At 40.2% G+C, this 18923-nt stretch overlaps 1 protein-coding gene across 1 annotated transcript; it reads left to right on the forward strand.

Annotated features, from left to right (window-relative positions):
* Nucleotides 1-1216: 1216 nt before the first annotated feature.
* CLDN8 (claudin 8) lies at nt 1217-1894 on the forward strand. The gene has a single exon (XM_056109440.1). It carries the CDS (start codon nt 1217-1219, stop codon nt 1892-1894), a length of 678 nt encoding a protein of 225 aa, XP_055965415.1.
* The last annotated feature ends 17029 nt before the right edge of the window (nt 1895-18923 follow it).

Genomic DNA, 18923 nt, shown 5'->3' on the forward strand with positions numbered 1-18923 from the left:
ATTTGGAAAGACACAGCAGAGTTCAAGGCAATTTCCAACAAATAGCTATTAATAGATTTCCCCAAATTTCATAATTTTGACACATAAAAGTTCTTGTGTGTTTTATAATATATAAACATTATACATGTATAATATGTCTATAAAAACTGATCTTATAGACATTATGTAAACATATCTATTTTAGAAGACGTAGTTTATATTCGTTATGATTCTTTGAGAAGACCTGGTTCAGTTCTCCATTACATTTTTAAGGACTTCTGACTCTTCTTAGAACATAAGGACAGTAACACAAAATAAGTTAGACATCTGTCAATAATTTCATCATTTAATTATTAGCATGCTCGCTACATACGAAAATACCTGAATCTTTTGAGAATGTTTTCTCTTATGAAACAATAATGAGTAAAATAATGACAGGCTTTTTTTTTCTGACTGAAGAGCAAACAAAAGTTTGGTGCCAAAGAATAGACCAACCTTGTATATTTCACTACTCTTGCTTTTTGTCCCTTGGCATGTTCAGTTCCCTGATTTCACCTGTCCAGTTTGCTTTGAAGTCTTGATATATTAAGTCAGCCACTTGGGTCACATGTAACCCGAAGAATGTGGTTTCCCTAGTAGGAGCAATCTATTAACCCCCTTCTCTCCTTTCACTTTGGCATTTTGTCATAACAAAATTGTCTTAGGTAGTTTTTTTTTAAATATATTCTATGCCACAATCACACCAGGTCTAAGACATTCAAAACTGCCTGCCCAAGGTACACCTTTCCCCAGGGATTGGGGCATTGCTGGGCGTTGGGACCAATATGTAGGTAACAGCCTCAGGTAAGGAGCTGCAGGTAAACACAACGCTGTCTTCTTCGAAAACTGAGAAGTACAAAGAATGTTTATGTGCAGGTCCAGCCGTTCCAAGTATCTCTTGTCGGTTTAGACACACCTGAGTTACCATCCCCCTCTTATTGGCCCAGAAAGTTGCTCCACCTGATTTGTAAGTTTACCTGTCTTAGTCAATAGAGGGGGCACCACAGCCAGCCAATGCTGGATTTAATCTAACTACAAGTTGCAAAGCAGCTTTTATTTGAAAACCTCTGGGTTCTGAGTTCATTGCTGCGGAGAAACTGTGCTCTCCTAGGGACGCAGAGAGAGACTTGCTAGAGAGCAGCCCTCCAAGCCGGGGAAACCAGCCACCGCCAACCTCGCCCCCACCCCCGGGGAGATAATGGCAAGCTATGCCATCCAAATGGCCGGGCTGGTGCTTGGTGGCGTTGGCATGGTGGGCACCATCGCTATCACGATCATGCCTCAGTGGAGAGTGTCTGCCTTCATCGGAAGCAACATCGTGGTCTTTGAAACCCTGTGGGAAGGACTGTGGATGAACTGCATGAGGCATGCGAACATCAGAATGCAGTGCAAAGTCTACGATTCGCTGCTGGCTCTCCCTTCGGACCTGCAGGCATCCAGAGGCTTGATGTGTGCGGCATGCGTGCTCGCCTTTTTGGCTTTCATGACGGCCGTCCTGGGCATGAAATGCACTAGGTGCACTGGGGAGGACCAGAGAGTGAAGGGCTACATCCTGCTCACGGCCGGAATCGTCTTCATCGTCACTGGCGTCGTGGTGCTCATCCCTGTGAGCTGGGTGGCCAATTCCATCATCAGGGATTTCTACAACCCCATAGTGGATGCTGCTCAAAAACGTGAGCTGGGAGAAGCCCTCTACCTAGGCTGGACCACAGCCCTGGTGCTCATCGCGGGGGGAGCACTGTTCTGTTGTGTTTCTTGTTCCAATGGAAAGAGTGGCAGCTACCGCTACTCCATCCCGTCCCATCGCACAACCCCCAAAAGCTATCACACGGGAAAGAAATCACCGAGCGAGTATTCGAAAAGTCAGTATGTGTAGCTGTGTATGTTGTTTCACTTTACCTCTCAGGTCAGGCAAATGACTATACGTGTCCACTGTTTTTCTAGAAATGGAACCAGAGGAAACATTGATTTGCCTTTCTGAACTGCCAGCTATTAATTTCAGAAGTTCTGCATTAGCTATGTATGATTCCATAAGCTGGTTTCAGCAGAATGGGATATTACACATATTGCTTTGTTTGGAGAACCACAGTAATTTGTTTTCTAGAAGGGGTTCATGGTTTTCCTCCCCTCTTCTACTTTGTCAGTTACTTCAAAATGAACACTGTTAAAGACTTTGATTTTGCAGTCACGATTTCTCTATGTCATTTCATTATGTATGTAGATGAGTGACATTTATATCTCACACAAATAGAGTCAGGCTTATATGGTTCTATTTTAAATGAAATACTTATCCATTACACTGAATAAATAGAATTCAACTATTGCTTTTCAGGGGAATAAGGGGATAAGATTGAAGAAGGTTCATATTAATTGTTTAAAAACAGCTTAGAGATTCTTGCACTCAATTTACAACGAAGGTTAAAATGAAGGTTTTAATCAGCAGTGTAAAGGAAACCAAAATGCTTTCTGATATCCTGCTTTTTTAGCTCAGGAGTTAGAAATCCTAACTCCTTTATCCTCCCCAGAGGCCTTTCTTTTCTTGTATATTAAATTAACATTTTTTAAAAGGCAGATATTTGTCAAGGGGCTTTGCATTAAAACTGCTTTTCCAAAGGTATATAAGAAGAAAGATGAAATACTATGATCTAAGAAGCATAAAGATTCAAAAAGTAATTTTTTTCCCTGTTAAGTTGTTTGGTCATAGAGGATGCATTTTAACAACAAATCATATACTGGTGTGAATAATTATTTGATCACAGAGTTTGAGATTTTATCAGTTTGAGTGTTAGGACAAAAAAAGAGTATTCCTTGGGTTTCCTCCCTCCCTCCCTCCCTCCCTCCCTCCCTCCCTTCCTTCCTTCCTTCCTTCCTTCCTTCCTTCCTTCCTTCCTTCCTTCTTTCCTTCCTCCTTCCCTCCCTCCCTCCTTCCCTCCCTCCCTCCCTCCCTCCCTTCCTTTCTTTCTTTCGTTCTTTCTTTCTTTGCAAAGGAGCAAAATGATTTGTTATTTGTAAATTCTGCCTCCTCTATTTGGAGGCTTACAAATTGTCATTTCTTTGTTGGCAAAAGATAATTTGTCACACTCTTGCTCAGTTTTACTAGAGTATAGAAATATTATCTCTGTGTGTTTTTCCCAAATCTGATGTGACTAAAAACTCATTTTGAAAGTTTGTATTTACTTAAATAACCAAGCATGGTTTCTATTTTATGTCCTTGTATAATAAATTGTGCCTTTTATAATAATTTGATTCTTTTAATTTCCAGTAATATTTAAAAACTGATATTTTTACTTTCCTACTTTAAAAAGAAAACTATGTTCACCTACAAAGATAATTCAACACTACGTGAAAAATTGTATTAGTAAAAATGTAATAAATAATATCTTTTGTACTTGGATTTACAAACTAATTTTGATGCATATAATATGGTTATTAATTTATTAAGACAGTATGGTTATTTTCAACATATTTATATGCTATTATGTATGTAACAGCCATCTCTATACAAAACTTTCTTAGCCACCTCTGAAAAATAGTAATAATAGTAACTAAGGTCGGTGGGCTACATATCATTTTTTTATTTGTTTTGGTTTCTTGGACTACACCCAGTGGTACTCAGGGGTGCTCCAGGCTCTGTGCTTGGTGGACCACACAATTCTAGGGACAGAATCTGAACCTCTTGCATGCAGAGCATGCACCTGTCCTTTGGGCCATCTCTAGAGTCTGAGGGACCACACACTGTGAATGATAGCAATTCTACGACCTTATGAAAATGTCATAATATTTCATAAATAGTGGTACAGTAAGATTAATTCAGAAAAGGGATACTTTAAGATAGTACATAGAGTAACTGATAAAATCAAGAGAAGAACAGAGCTGATCAGTTTTATATTAGCATTCATGTTCTTTCTCTCCAGAGAAAGCAGATTTCTCCAGCAGTGTCTTGTTTCCATCCTTCTCTATTTATGTATAATGGTCTGCTTAACTACGCTTGTTCTAGTTGAGAAAACTTTCAGAGTTTGTTCAAGGACTGGTGATTTTTCCAATAGTCAGTGTTAATGTATGGAGGGCAATTTTACCCTACTAGATCAAAGCATTCACGAGACTAGAAATTACACCCAATAAAAGTAAGTGGGTGCATTGGAGAAGAAATCATTCTTCTAAATACTAGTCTTAAACACCCTTTTTTGCCAAAAAAGATCTTCTGAATTTGTTATTGCCCTCCTGTTTTTTTTGTAAAACAGAATTCTTAATGTTTGTTTTACTAAAATAGAACACTCCTCCTTTTCTAAAACAGAATAACTATTACATTCCTTTTTAATTTCTCAAAATAATGTTTTGAGTATTCTATACCTACTGACATCAGTCATCACTGCTACATATGAAAGGCCTCTACGCTTGTTTACTGGCTACAGAATTTTCTTCCCACTTTGAGTCTCATAGTCTTCTCTGTTTGCCAAAATGCCAGGAACACCCATCACAACTAACCCACCTTCCTTGTTAAAAGGAAATATGTGACTATGAAAAAAATCCCAGCACATTAACAGATGATAATGGTCTGAAGGTAAACCTATTTTATTGTTTTCAAAACAAATTTGGTCACTCAGTAACATCAGTACATGATAACAGTTACAAAGCTGATATCCAGAGACCAGAATCAGAGGTACTATAGGTCTTCGCTGCATCTGGAACGAGATGCACTGAATTCCAGATGATTTGAGTCTGAAGTTCTCAAATTACACAAGAAAATATTCTAGACTGCATTTTGTTTCCTCAGTTTTGTGAAGAAAAAAGGGGGAATAGGATGAAATGAACACAGGTGAAAACACATGTGATTTTATGCTCTTCCCTAATAGTGAAGCTGGAGCCCCACCCTTATGCTCCAACACCTGCTGCTTCATGATCACCTCTCCTGCCTCTCTATCCAAAATGGCTTTCTCACACTCACTACCAAACTGGTCACTTTAGGACTTTTGTTGAGAAATCTCACATGTTAAAAGGAGAATGAGACATTTTTGTTTTGAAGGACTTTATAGTTTAACCAGGAGAGATAAATGTGAGAAATATATACCCTTGGCTGAATTCTTGCCATGTATTTTGCCCCGTATGTCTCTCTCCTTGCCTCATTGACCACTTAAGTGTTCTGTGAATTGTTTAGTAAATGATGAAAACACAGAATCTAAAAGTACACGTCCTACAATGCCTCTGTTCTTTACAATAGAGTCGTGCCAAGACCATCCCTCCCCAAGTTTCCTTTTTGGCTCATTAATGCCCCCTCCCCACTACCTCTCACTGACTTCCTATGACTCTTCCTGAGCCCCAAGGGGGACTTCTTCTTCTCTCTTCACCACACACATGAGCTCTCCCTTTTTTTCTCTCCACTGTGCATCACTGATGGGACTTTTCATTTTCTGACATTCATTCCTTTCTGCCTTGGAAAACAATCTAGGCGTCCAAATGACTGTCACCATCTTTCTATTTCAAACCCCTCAGGCCTGAGAAGGCCGCCTGAACAGTGTGTTACTTCCCCACTCTGCCTCTGACCCAGCTACCACAGGGAAGCAGAGCAGCAGCTGGGTCCCAGCCAACAGGCACAGCCCAGAGGCTGACTTTCTGCGAGGCTTCAGGCACTGTCAGATTCCAGGAGAAAAGAGCAGCACTGTGTTCCAGTCAGAGAGTAATGAGAAACCAGGGATTCCTGGAGCGGAGGCCTTAGGCCAGGCCTCAAGCTCTGGGCTGGGCTGAGGAGAGGGCAGGGGTGGGGATGAGAATGTGACTCAAATTCTGCTTCACAGATTGTCTCGAAGCAGTGAAACTTGCGTACACCTGTATCAACACAAGGAAAACAATCTCAGGGTTAACAAAACTGTCAGCAGGACACAGATAGGGGCTGGATCATTCTGGGGTGTCTCATGTGAAATCACTGAGAGAGAATGCTGACTATGAAGAACTCAGGGGTCCCAGGAGAGGGGGACCTGCCTTCTAGTCACTAGATCATCTGTCAACAATAAAAATGCCTGCCAACCTGAGTTGGCTGTCTCTCCCACCAGGGGCCCACAAAATAACGTCCAGGAGGATGCCAGAATCACATAACGCAACTCATCAAGGAGAAAAAAGGAAATGCAAGCTGAATACCCATAATTGGCAGGCACCCTTTGAGGAAATGGATCTCCTGGGAAAGAGAGGACATCTTACACAAACATATCTCTCAGAGCTTACTGCAGATTGAAATTCAAGATTAAAAAGCTTCTTGTCACTAAAATAACATGGTTTCCACATGTAAGACGTCCACAGGGAGCCAGGTGTTGAGGAAAGTTGCTGCTGAGGTAAATATTAAATGTTGGGAAGATCAAATGAAAGTAAAACCTAAAATGGAGAAAACAGAACTATAATGATAAAACAGCGATTAGCGTACTTGCCTTGCTCATGGCTGACCAAGGTTCAATTCCCTGTGGTACCCCAGAAGGTCCCCAGAGCATCACCAAGAGTAATCTTAGAGCATAGAGCAAGGTGTAAGTCCTGGGCACCAAACAAGCAAACAAACAAACAAAATAACAGAGCAAACAAAATGGAAGAGGATTAGAGAATAAATTTAAGATAAAATCAGAGAAAGGAATAAAGACAAACAAAAGCAAGCAAGGAATGATAGTTGCTTCAAATTTTAAAAAGTTCAATGTAAAAATTTGATGGCTAGAAAAATAGTACAAGATATGACATTTTCCTTGGATGCTATTGACATAGGTTTGATCCCTGGAATTGAATCAGGTTCCCTGAGCATTTGCAGGAGTAATCCCTGAGCATAGATTCAGGAATAGGTCCTTACACAGTAGGGTGTGGCCTAGCTGACTCCCAAATAAATAGAATTTAAAAATGAAAAAAGTGTTTTTAAATTTTAATCTCTTCAATTTTTAAAGGACTTAAAACTATAATTAAACTATAATTAAAATTATATATTGAGGCTCTAGGTCAGAAAAATTTTAATTTGGGGATGAAATGGATGTGTCTTGAGTGAGTGTCCTAGGGAAATAATTCTCAAAGTCCAAAAGCTAAAATTCAAGTTTGCATCAATCACACAAAATTACCCTACAATAGCAAAATCATAGTTTTTCCAAATATCTCAATGATGACCCTAGTAGCTTAAAGATGGATTCACAAGGCAATGAGGGTGTAAGTCCCTTAATCAAGAAATGTTTTCCCAATAAAAACTGCTTTTATCTGTTATGAAGAATGAAATAATTCAGATGTTAGGCTCTAACAGCAGTATCATTCACCAAGCGACTCTTTTAGCAAATACTGAACCAACGAATTGCTAAAGAAATGATATGGGCCTAGTAGAAAAGAGGAGAATGTGGTGTGCCATGATTCTTGGGATAAATAAAAAGAATTGTTTGTCAAAGCTGCAAAGGAGGGCATATGTTCAGACTGCCATCTTCTGGAGCAATCTTCAATAAGAACTCTAGAAACTGCTGGAAATGTGTCCAATTGAACCTCGAGTTCAGATGTACCACCTTTTCAGCCCTACAGATAAATCCAACATCTCTGTATTGGCAAGGTGAGCCAGTGTAATAGCAGGACCCTCTAGAAGTCAAGCCCTGGACTTCCCTTTTCATCAGACCTCCTGCTCCAGCTCCACAGTGCCTGTATTTTAGCTAGTCTGGTTAACACCATGATCTTAGGGACACTTCTTTGACATCCCAAGAGACTTTCAGTTCTTATCCTCTACAGAGTCTTTTCATGCTCTCTTGTCAGGTGCTATTGAGAACCAGATTCTGTTTCTCCCAACTTCTGTGGTTGTGCACCTTCCTTTCCACCATAAAAAGCTAAGCTCAGTGCCCACCCAGTCCTGCCAGGAGGGTTTGCTCCCAAAGACTCTGCTTCACTTGGGATACTGGGCTTTAATGCTCTAGGGTTACATCTGGACCTGCAAATCACCTTGACTATAAATGCTCTCCTGCCCCACCTTAGTTTATCCTCCATCCACCCTTATAAGAGTATATTTTTTTAAATCAGATTTGGGAAAGAATGTATACACTCTTTAACCAATGGCTTAAAAATTTGCTTTATATAAGTTTCACGTCAGGCAAATTTGCTATCTAGAGTTGTTTCTCTCTGTGGTTAGTTCTGTATTTTGCCACTGATCTATGAACAGGGTGGTGGGAAGGAATGAAACTAAAATATTGGACAGGTTCTTTTTTAGTGTTTTGTCTTTGACCTAGTAGGAATTGTTTTTAGGAAAGTAAGGGAGGGCTGACAATGTGGATTAAAGATTTTGCTCTGGCACCAGCCTAAATTCAACCCACTGAGCTACAGAAACAAAGGCTGCCAGCATAGACCCAGAAGATCAGATCCCTGGGAGGAGAAAAAGCTCTAGCAGAAACAGAAAGCAGGTATAAGACTATGAATGAGCCTGTGAGGCGAGTGCATCAGCAGCCTGGTGGCACCATCAGGCCTTCAGATACCCCAAAATTGCTGTTGTGACTTTGGCCAGACCCCAAAAACTTGGGACAAAGTTTACCAAGAAAGTAAACGGCCAAAATTTAGTTATGTGGGAGACGCACCCACAAACCACCTCCGGCTCAGCTATATAATTGGAGGCATGGCCCTCTCTGGTTCCTGATCGAACTGCTTAACAGCTGTGATCTCAGAGGCTCAGAAACGAATCTCGGAACCTAAAAGCTTTTGGCAGAAATGCGTCCTGTTCCTGCAGTAGGTTACTGGGGCTGGGCCACTCCAAGTGGGAATAGGTTTCGTGCCTTGGCCTGTTCCCCTTGGCGGGAACAGAGGCCATCATCCTCCAGAGGCCACTGGATAGTCAGGTTTGGGCCTGCAGTGACGAGACACGTGGGGCCTTACCAGATGGGGGTGGAATTAGCCCTTTCCTCCCCATCCCAGCGAGATCTCAAGTCGCCACCTACAAACGGCCTCTCTGGCTCCTGATCAAGCTGATTAATGGCCATGATTTCAGAGACCCAGAAACAAATCCCGAAACCCAGTGGCTTTTGGCAGAAATGCATCTGGACCACATACATGGTCATGGTTTCAGAGGCAAAAGGACTTCATCCAGAGCCCGGCAGCTTGCAGCAGAAAAGTGAATGGACCATGCGTTAAACTACGGCACTATGCCTTCCCGGGAGGGAAAGGGTGTTGCTCCCTTCTGCCTTTCTCCCCCCGTCAGCAAGGTGGCTGCCACCTCAGAGCTTATTGGAAGGCCAGGTATGAGCTGGCGGTGACGGGGCAACTGCAGTGTCATGGGAAAGGGGATGGTACCGGCTCATCCTTCAAGCCCTACTGAGGTCACAAGTTGCCCCCAACGAGTGGCTCTCTGGCACGGCCATGGCTCCAGAGGCAAAAGGACTTAATCCAGAGTCCGTCAGCTTGCAGCACAAAAATGAATGGACCATCCATTAATCTATGGCACCATGCCTCCCCGGGAGAGAAAGGGTGTTGCTCCCTTCCACCTTTTTCTCCACCGGCAGCAAGGTGGCCACTGCCTCAGAGCTTATTGGAAAGCCAGGTATGAGCCGGCAGTGATGGGGCAACTGCAGTGTCATGGGAAAGGGGTTGGTAGCGGCTTGTCCTTCATGCCCTACCGCCCTACCGAGGTCATGTGTTGCCCTCCACGAGCGACTCTCTGGCACAGACATGGATCCAGGGGCAAAAGGACTTAGTCCAGATCCCGGCAGCTTCCAGCAGAAAAGTAAATGGACCATGCTTTAAAGTATGGCGCCATGCCTCCCCAGGAGGGAAAAGATATTGCTCCCTTCTGCCATTTCCCCCCTGGCAGCAAGGTGGCTGCCTCCTCAGAGCTTATGGGAAAGCCAGCTATGAGCCAGTGGTGACGGGGCAATTGGAGTCTCATGGGAAGGGGAGCGGTACTGGCTCATCCTTCACACCCTACCGAGGTCCTGAGTTACCCCCAAGAGCGGCTCTCTGGCACAGCCATAACACCAGATGCACAGAAACCAATCTCTAAATTATCTGGCTCTTTGCAGAAATCTAAAATTGCGTGGCCGCAATAGCAGCCGTGCAACATTATGTGATTCTCATAACCAGCTATAGAAAACAAAGTATTTCACAATGCCTTTTCAGCAATTCTGATTCTTTGTTGGGGAAATTCTAAACAATAATGGTGCATCTTTTGTCGAAATGATGAATGTAATCAATGTAGAGAAGAGTTAAGAAGAAATCATCTGCTTCAGAGGCATTGGGTGGGGTGGGACGGGGGGTTTATTGGGGTTCTCGATAGTGAAATGTGAGTACTGGTGAAGGGAAAGTTGTTTGATTATTGTATGACCAAGACTTAAACCTGAAAGCTTAGTAACTTTTCCCACAGTGATTCAATAAATAAATATAAGATGAAATATAAATAAATAAATAAATAAATAAAAACTGTGAAAAAAAGTTAGGTGGAGTTCATGCCCAATTCAATTAGCTAATCAGTGACTGAATAAATAGCAGTACTCCTACATTAAAAAAATATATGGTGGACATCATCATTATGTCTTCACTCTCTGTAACTCAGTATCTAGCACAATAATGAATATTTCCCCCATAAAAAAAAAGAATATGAATGCGATCACCCAAAGTTCCAACCTCTTCCCCTTGATGACACTCTAGCAGCTGACTTTTCTCAAATAGCAAACCCCAACATGAAGTAGTTTGAAGGGAAACCCTGTAAAACCAACTTTTCAAAGGCAAGCAGGGCAAATTTCCCATCTTGGGATTTATTTGAATCTCACCTTGTGAGCACTCTTCTCTGTTTCCACTCTGGAGTAGCCCATTCTACCCTGAATATCTCAGTCTCTCTGTCCCTGTCTCTGTATGTCTGTCTCTCTCTCTTTCATACTTCCTGAAAAAGTAGTTACTATTCATCTTCTTCCTTAAATTATTTCCTGCAAGAATGATTACAGGGGCTGGAGTGATAGCACAGGGGGTAGGCCGTTTGCCTTGCATCCAGTTTCTATTCCCAGCATCCCATATGGTCCCCTGAGCACCACCGGGAGTAATTCTTGAGTGCAGAGCCAGGAGTATCCCCTGTGCATTGCCTGGTATGAAGCAAAGAAAAAAAAAGAATAGATTATAAACCTGGGACCCTGGATGGAGACCAGTAATGACTTCCCTTTGCCCACAAAGATCGATTTCTAGGTACAGCCTGAGGCCAGGTGTCCCTAAGAACTGGAATGTTCCTGATTTCTTTGAGGAGACACTTTTCCCTCTTATAACATAAATGAATATTTCTTTTCTTTTATATATATTTTTTCTTTCCTGAATTGAACCAGCTCTCCTATGCCATATTATTGAAAGTAGAGCTCAGGGTAGGGTAGACAATGCCTCATGATAATACAAAGATCCTCTTTGCGGAATTTATTAGATGTTCAATTATTAGATATAAATTACTGATTACCAGATTGTGGAAATGCATATAGAGTAAATTTCTTCCTAATTTTACAGCTGTGAACTTCTCAAAAGGAAAAGGATGCAGCCTCACCAACTAGCTGTGCTACAGGATTCAACAGCACTGAATCATCTCCATACAATGATTTTTATCTTTTCAAAGAAAGAACAATAAGACAAAAGAAAACTCTTCTGTTTATTTCTTTCTGTGCCACAAATTTTTGCTAAACTTGGCAACTTGTGATGTTTTTGTGGTGCAGAATTCAGGGATAAGTGTTATTTAACTGACCTGTACCAGAGAACTCAATTAGTAAGTGGAACATAAAGATTCAACAAGTTCTCTCACTGTTTGGCAGTGATGCTATGTGAAAGTTTTTCTTTGTAGGGTCTCTCTTTCTTCCTACATGATGTAGAATGTCTTCATCATGTATTTCAAATTAGGGAGCCAGATGAATGAGATCACTAAGCATCCAATGATATAAATATTCATCCTTTAAGCAGATTTGGTGTTGCTTTGCCACTATTAAAACATAACGGAGATGGACCAGAAAATTCAACAAGTAGAAGAACTCTACTTCAGGATGTAGGGTGTTGGCAAAAAATAGGAGCCATCTTAAATTCAAGAGGGTCAAAATTGGGGTTTAAGTACATAAACAGAACTTCATTTTCCAAGTGTTCTACCTTCATAAAAAAATAATGTTCAAGTTCTGTAAAACTTTAGGTGAAAGAGGACATGTGTTTACTACTGGAGTAAGAACAGAGAAAAATAAAAATTAAATATTTTTTTCTCTCTTGAAACAAAGAAAGAGATTTCTTTCCCATTTTACCCTCTGAAACATTTACTTTCGTAAGGAAGTAAAATACTTCTAAGTGCTTTCTCCTCTCTTTAGAACTTAGGCACAGTATTAAAAAAGTTACCTAGGTCTTTTACCAGTTTTACAAGTCATGAACATCTATTTCTAGAGCCCTCTGAAAACAACAGGGATATAATATCTTACCTCTTGCTTTTTGTTGGAAGAATGTGACTTTAATGAACATTTACTCAATGTTGCAGAACTACCTTTGGGCATAAAGATATGAGGAGCCTATTTCTTTTCTAGAAAAAGACAATTAGCCAGCATAGATAATCACCTTAATTCAAGATAAATCTAGATGAACAATAAATGATAAAAACACTTTCAACTCCTTTTTATTCAGAAACAATTCTGAAATTGTATTCTTGAAACTATGAATGGAATTGATTGTGCCCATTTGTCTATAAAAGGGTAAGATTTATGTTATCTGCACAGAGGTCCCCAAGTCAAGGCAATGTGGAAACTACCTACATCATCAGCTTTACAAGGTAACTGCACATTCATCCTGGAGTCACACTTTTCTCTGGGTGGGGGACTTCTTCCTTTTCTATGTACAGCTTTTGGAGTTTAGCCACATACCTCAATTCTGGATGTCCATTGTGTTTGGTGGTTCTCTTTCTCCCATACACATAATCCTAAATAAAAATGTTTTGCTAACAAAGAGGTGAGTATTCTTTCTATCTGTAGTCTCTGCACATCACTTTTTGGTTTAATGCATATTCAATACTGAAACTGCTTTCTTCTCTATGACCTTATGGAAAAGTTTCTTGGTTGGCAGATTCCATTTTTTATTTTGTTTCCTCAACCCAGACCAAGAGAAGAACAGAGGAAAGGTAAGAGAATATTTCCTAATCTAGAATCATATGCTCTCTTGTTAATAGAGACATTTTTGGAATGCTTTGTAAATGAACATGTCGCTCTAAGCATTGTTTACAAATGATGAAAACTTGAAAAGAATATGTGACCCATGGAGAGAGATTATGTAAAATAATGATGTGCCTGGTATGTTCACTCAGTTGTGTATTTTCTTGCACTTAAGTAACCTTGATGACCTAAGTTTTATTGATGCAGATAAGCCCCTGAATAACTTATGTGAAGGGAAGAGGAGAGAGACATCAGCTGAGAATGGAATCTGCCACTTTCTCCCAATACACCTCTGCCCTCTGTGACCTACAGGGAATTCTAGGACACATAAAGTCTGCCATGAGTCCCTGCTGGGCACAAACCTTATGTGTCACCAGCTCCACTAACTAGCCACACCTGATGTCCATTTGTTCTTTCTGGCAGAGAAGTTAATTCCCACTACCAGGTTTCTCAGGGAACGCTAGAGTCAGACTGGATAGAGGAATTGCTCATTGCAGGAAAGGAAAGTCAGTCCTAGATCTTATTCAGGTTTTTTAGGTTCTTAGTCTTCTCACAGAAAAAATTTCAGGACGACCAGTGAAGTGAAATAAACCTTATATGGAGGTTTTGAGGGAGGGGAGGGGGCAGAGAAAGAAAGAGAGAGAAACACACTCAAGAGAGACCACAAGCTGCTCCAAAGGCAGAAAGAGCCCCAGTACATATCTCAGCATTAGGTAGGGAAGTATTAAAGTGTGCATTTCAAGAGGGTAGATGCGGGCGACACATATGCTCAGACATCACGTGAGCTCAGCTAGAACACCCAGGCGCGGGCAGAACATGGGTACAGGCAGCACATACATGTACTTCCTTTGTTCAAGTTGGCTTGTGTAGGGTTTCTCCCAAGCTACCACCGTGGGAGTTTCTAGCTATGTAAGAGTTCATCGCTAGGGTGATTGCTAAGGGGGTAGAGTTGGAAGTAGTGGATGGTCTTCTTTGAAATTCCTTTTCCAGGCTTTGTTCCTACTGGAGCTTCTCTCTAAGGGGTGCCCAGCCTTCTCTGGGTCTGTGTTGGTGCCAAGTAAAGGTCTTATGCCGCCTCTATAAGATGGGTCCTCACAGCCTTAAGGCTAGTTGGCTTTATTACTTCCCATGAATCCCATTGCCATGGGAGTCCTTCTCCATCCATCTGTCTGCCTTATTATGATGTGTTTTGGACATAATGCTATGAAATGAAATCATTATTATTTTTAAAATCTAGTTCCCATCATAAATGTAGATACAGTTTAAAAATCTTTCTTGCTCTCACTTTCTGAGTTTGCCTTGCACGCAGCTGACGAGGTTTGATCCCTGTCAGCTTATATAGTTTCATTGACCCTGTCAGCATGATCTCTTGAGCACATAGCCAGAGTGAGCCCTGAGCAGTGCTTGGTGTGATTAAACAAAAACAAAACAAAACAAAAAACTTGCCATCTCTTTCATTCTCTTTTTCTTCCTCTCTCTCTCTCTCCCCCCCCACTCACACAAACATACACACACCAGAAAATCCTTAAAATACAAACTTAAGTGTGATTTCATCCTCTCTTTTTTATGCTTTAACTTTTATTGAATACTATGTTCATTCTGATAGCAATCTGTAAACTTAAATTAGTATATTTTAAGGATAGAAATATAATTTTTTTAAAATACAGCTCTGGTTTGACAATTTCATAGAAAATTACAGTAGGACTCTCAAAGGAAAAGGTGAGAAAAAGCATTATACTCTGAAAGAAAATAAAAATATTATCGAGGAAAGGTGATATTACTTGACAAAGGAAAATTTTAAAAGAAGTGCACAAGAAACAAAGAAAATTTTAAAAAGTCCTTTTTGTTGCAGACAAGAAGATAAGGCAGACCCAAGAATGTGTGATTTGTGGAAAACAGTATCTGAAACATCAACCAGTCAGAGACATGAAGACTTTTGACACAGAGGAACCATCTGAGGAACCAGAAAGCCATTAAGATGCAAAATGCTCATATACAGGGGACTGAGAGGGGTGGTGGCTAGATTCTCAGGGGGACGGTAAAAGCTCAGCTGGAACAATATCCACAAAAGGAATATTTTAAAAAATGACCAATTTCCCCAAACTCCTCCTTGGCAATCACTAGCAGTGGATTGGGGTGGGGAGGCAATTTGGGAGAAGAGTATATAAACTACCTGGACAAAAGAAGTGTGTGTATGCGTTGCTGGGGTATATGTATGTGTTACCAGTACCCAGGTGGCCCGCACACACGGTTTCCACTCTTCCATGGTATACCTGAGTATCTGTTGCCCTCATCTCCCCTCTTGAAATAAGTACTTTCATACTTTTTCATTTGATAGCTGGGGTATGCACACGTTCCTCTGCTCAGTGGGGACTGAGTTCTCTCTTGAGCATGTATCTTAATTGGCCTTTCTTTATCTCCCGATCCACTTCACTGTTCATCCCCTACTAAAATTCTTTTTCTGTGAGGGAGAGACAAGGGACTCAAAATGCCTTGGATAAGGTCTAAGACTGTCCTGACTTTCTTGCAAAGAGCAATTCTCCTCTCCCGCCTGAGTACACAGCTCCCAGAGAAATTGGATGGTAAGGATCCGCTCCCGGGGGCCGTGTATGTCAAGTGGACAGGCAGCATCGTTTGATATCTGCATTGTGAAGCTGGTGGGTCAGTGCCATGCAGAGGCTCATCAGTGGAGTCCCTCAGTCCTAGCTCTCTCAGCTGCCTCCCAGGATGGTAGGGCTGGAAAGGGACAAGGTGACAGTTTTCCTTCTCTTCTTCCTACCTCACATAAATCACAGCGGAAACCACCAGACTAAATCCAAGAAATAGAAACATGATAGAAAGACAATGGATTTACTATACTTCAAGTAATTGCATGATCTTAAGTGAAGAAAAATATGTATGACACCTTGATGAATGTTTGTTACTTCAAGTGTAAAAGAATTTTGAAAATTTTCAAATAGAAATTTAAGACACCTAGAAAAAACATACATTTGGTTTCTACTGTTAAATGCTAACAAAATGGAGCAAGAAGCATTTTGTAACAGTTTGCAGTTAATCCTTAAATAATCTTATTCATCACAGAGAATTCACTTTTTTTAAAATCAAGGAAACAGGTAAATATATACTTTAATTTCCCAAGGAGCTAATTTTTAGCTCCATTTGTTAAATGATCCATTCCTTATAGCTCACTGATGCATTATTTATCAAGTGGTAAATGCATACATAGCTCACTGTCTGCTTCTGGGCCATTCATTCTGCTTCATTGATCTCTGGATCTTTTAAAAGTAGATTATCACTAATTGATGTAAAAGCTTGGGGTTTCATCAAGTCTGTGGATACTTGTCTTCAAGATACTTCATAACCTACTGATTTTTTAATGGAAATACTTTTAGAATCCCAATACACTGAGAGCTGACATGCATAAAATAGCATATTAATAATAAGAAGACTCATATTATTATTATTTTTGGAAACAAAAGGTAAACTGAAGTACTATACTGGCCCAATTCTTACTAGTTTCAAAATCAGTTGCAATGTAAAATAAGTTTTGCATAAAACACACAAAACATTGTTCAGATTGAAGGAGCTTTTATAAATCAAGATTTAATCAGAAAGTCTTTCACTAAACTGATATCACACTTGAATACTGAAATCTCACTCAGTAAGTTGAGGTACTAACTCTTTTCCAAACCAACCATGTATCTGAGCATTGTATCTCATTCTTGAATGCTTCTCATCGCTAAAATCAAATCAACAGGTGTGTTAGATGACACATAAGTACCCAGTGGAACTAAAACTTTCCAAATTTGGGGAAAATAAGGTTATGTTTTTTTATGTTAGGTTATTTAAATATATATATTTTATTATAAAATTTTTTTAATAGTGAGACATCATGAGGTACAGTTGCAGACTTACACATTTGCTTGGGTTTCACTTATACAATGATGAAACACCCATCCCTCCACCAGTGCCCATTTCCCACCACCTCGGATCCCAGTATCCCTCCCACACCCCATCCCCCCATCCTCCCCCTGTCTCTGTGGCAGGGCATTCCCCTCTGTTCTCTCTCTCCTTTTGGGTGTTGTGGTTTGCAAAAGAAACATTGAGTGGCAATCATGTTTGGTCTATACTCTACTTTCAGCATGCTTCTCCCATCCTGGGAGGATCCTCCCAACACCTTTATTTAGTGTTCCCCTCTTTATCTGAGCTCCCTTTTCCCCTAGTATGTGTGGTTGGCCTCCAAGTCATGGAGTAAAATTCCTGGTACTAATCTCGGCCATTCTTTTTTTTTTTTCCCCTTTATTTTAATCTCGGCCATTCTTGGGTGTTAGTTTCTTATTCTGTTACTTTATGTTCCCCAGATGAATGCAATCTTTCTATGTCTATCCCTTTCTTTCTGAGTCATTTCGCTTAACATGATACTTTCCATGTAGTACCACTTGTATGTAAATTTCATGACTTCGTCTTTTCTAACAGCTACATAGTACTCCATTGTGTAAATGTACCAAAGTTTCTTTAATCAGTCATCTGTTCTCGGGCACTCAGATTTTTTCCAGATTCTGGCTATTGTAAAGAGGGCTGCAGTGAACAGACAATTGCAGATGTCACTTCGACTATACCTTTTTGCCTCTCTGGGATATATTTCAAGGAGTAGTCAAAGTGAAAATGAGGTTATGTTTTAATAACAAATTTCTCATCTTATTTTAGTTAACAGTGCTAAACAGAGCTTCAATAGTTTTCCGCTCTTTTGAATTAGAAACTTGTTACACCATTTGTTTCCATTTTTGCCTTCCCAGGAGAATCTTAAGACTGTACCCCCAAACAAATTTACACTACATTCATCCACCAAACTATATCTACTGTTATCCTACATCACACACTTTATAACACTTTATAACCAGCTAATTATGACTTCTTCTTCAGGTTCCAGTCCTCAGGTGCTTAGATAATATTTAAAAGGTGATATTTACATAAAAGCCAATATTTAAGAAATAATTGGTGTTTTAAATAATGCTCATGAAACTAAGTGAACCTGGAAAGTAAGACTAATTCATTCAAAATAGTTTGCAAGCAAATAATTTCTGATAGAAAATATAATGGAACTTTAGAAACTTCAATTCTGTGTTTGATGTGTCTTCAACTTAATACAAATGCAAAATTTACTATAAAGTCACAGTGGATAGTCTGAAATTGGTCTGTCATCTTAGATTGAGACTCCTGCATCTCAAATACATGGCATATCATATTCTTTAGTAACAGATGATCATAGGGCTACAATGTGCAATTTAAAAACACACATTGGATAAACCCAAAACAAATTTTTATGTTTGAGGTCCCTGGATCTACAGCTTAAAATACATTCAAATTTATTTGATTGTTATATAATAAGTATCACTTAACCTGTAATGCTTTTATTATGTATGCATATATACAAATTATTTAATATCACTTGATCACTTGACATCCCATTACTCATTGATTTGCTCAAGCGGGTGCCAGTAACATCTCCATTCATCCCTTTTGTGAGCTAGTGTAGTCCAATGACATCTGCTTGCTCTAGGAACACAAAGAGCTTCAAACCAATCATTCAGGGTCTGACCAAGAAGTCTGACCATCTCGTAGGTGGATGGCCACTCAATCTTTTGAAGTCTCATGGAATCCAGTCTGAAATGACTGTAGTCCAGCGGTCATCTCCAAATTGCATTACATGTCCAGTCCATCTGATTTTCAATGCCTTGGCAAGTTCTTGAAGGCATTCCAAGCCACTCTCATCCTCCTGTGCAACTCAGGTGCCAG

The sequence above is a fragment of the Sorex fumeus genome, unplaced genomic scaffold (genome assembly GCF_029834395.1).
Source record: "Sorex fumeus unplaced genomic scaffold, SorFum_2.1 ptg000265l, whole genome shotgun sequence".
In the NCBI taxonomy this organism is placed as follows: Eukaryota; Metazoa; Chordata; class Mammalia; order Eulipotyphla; family Soricidae; genus Sorex; species Sorex fumeus.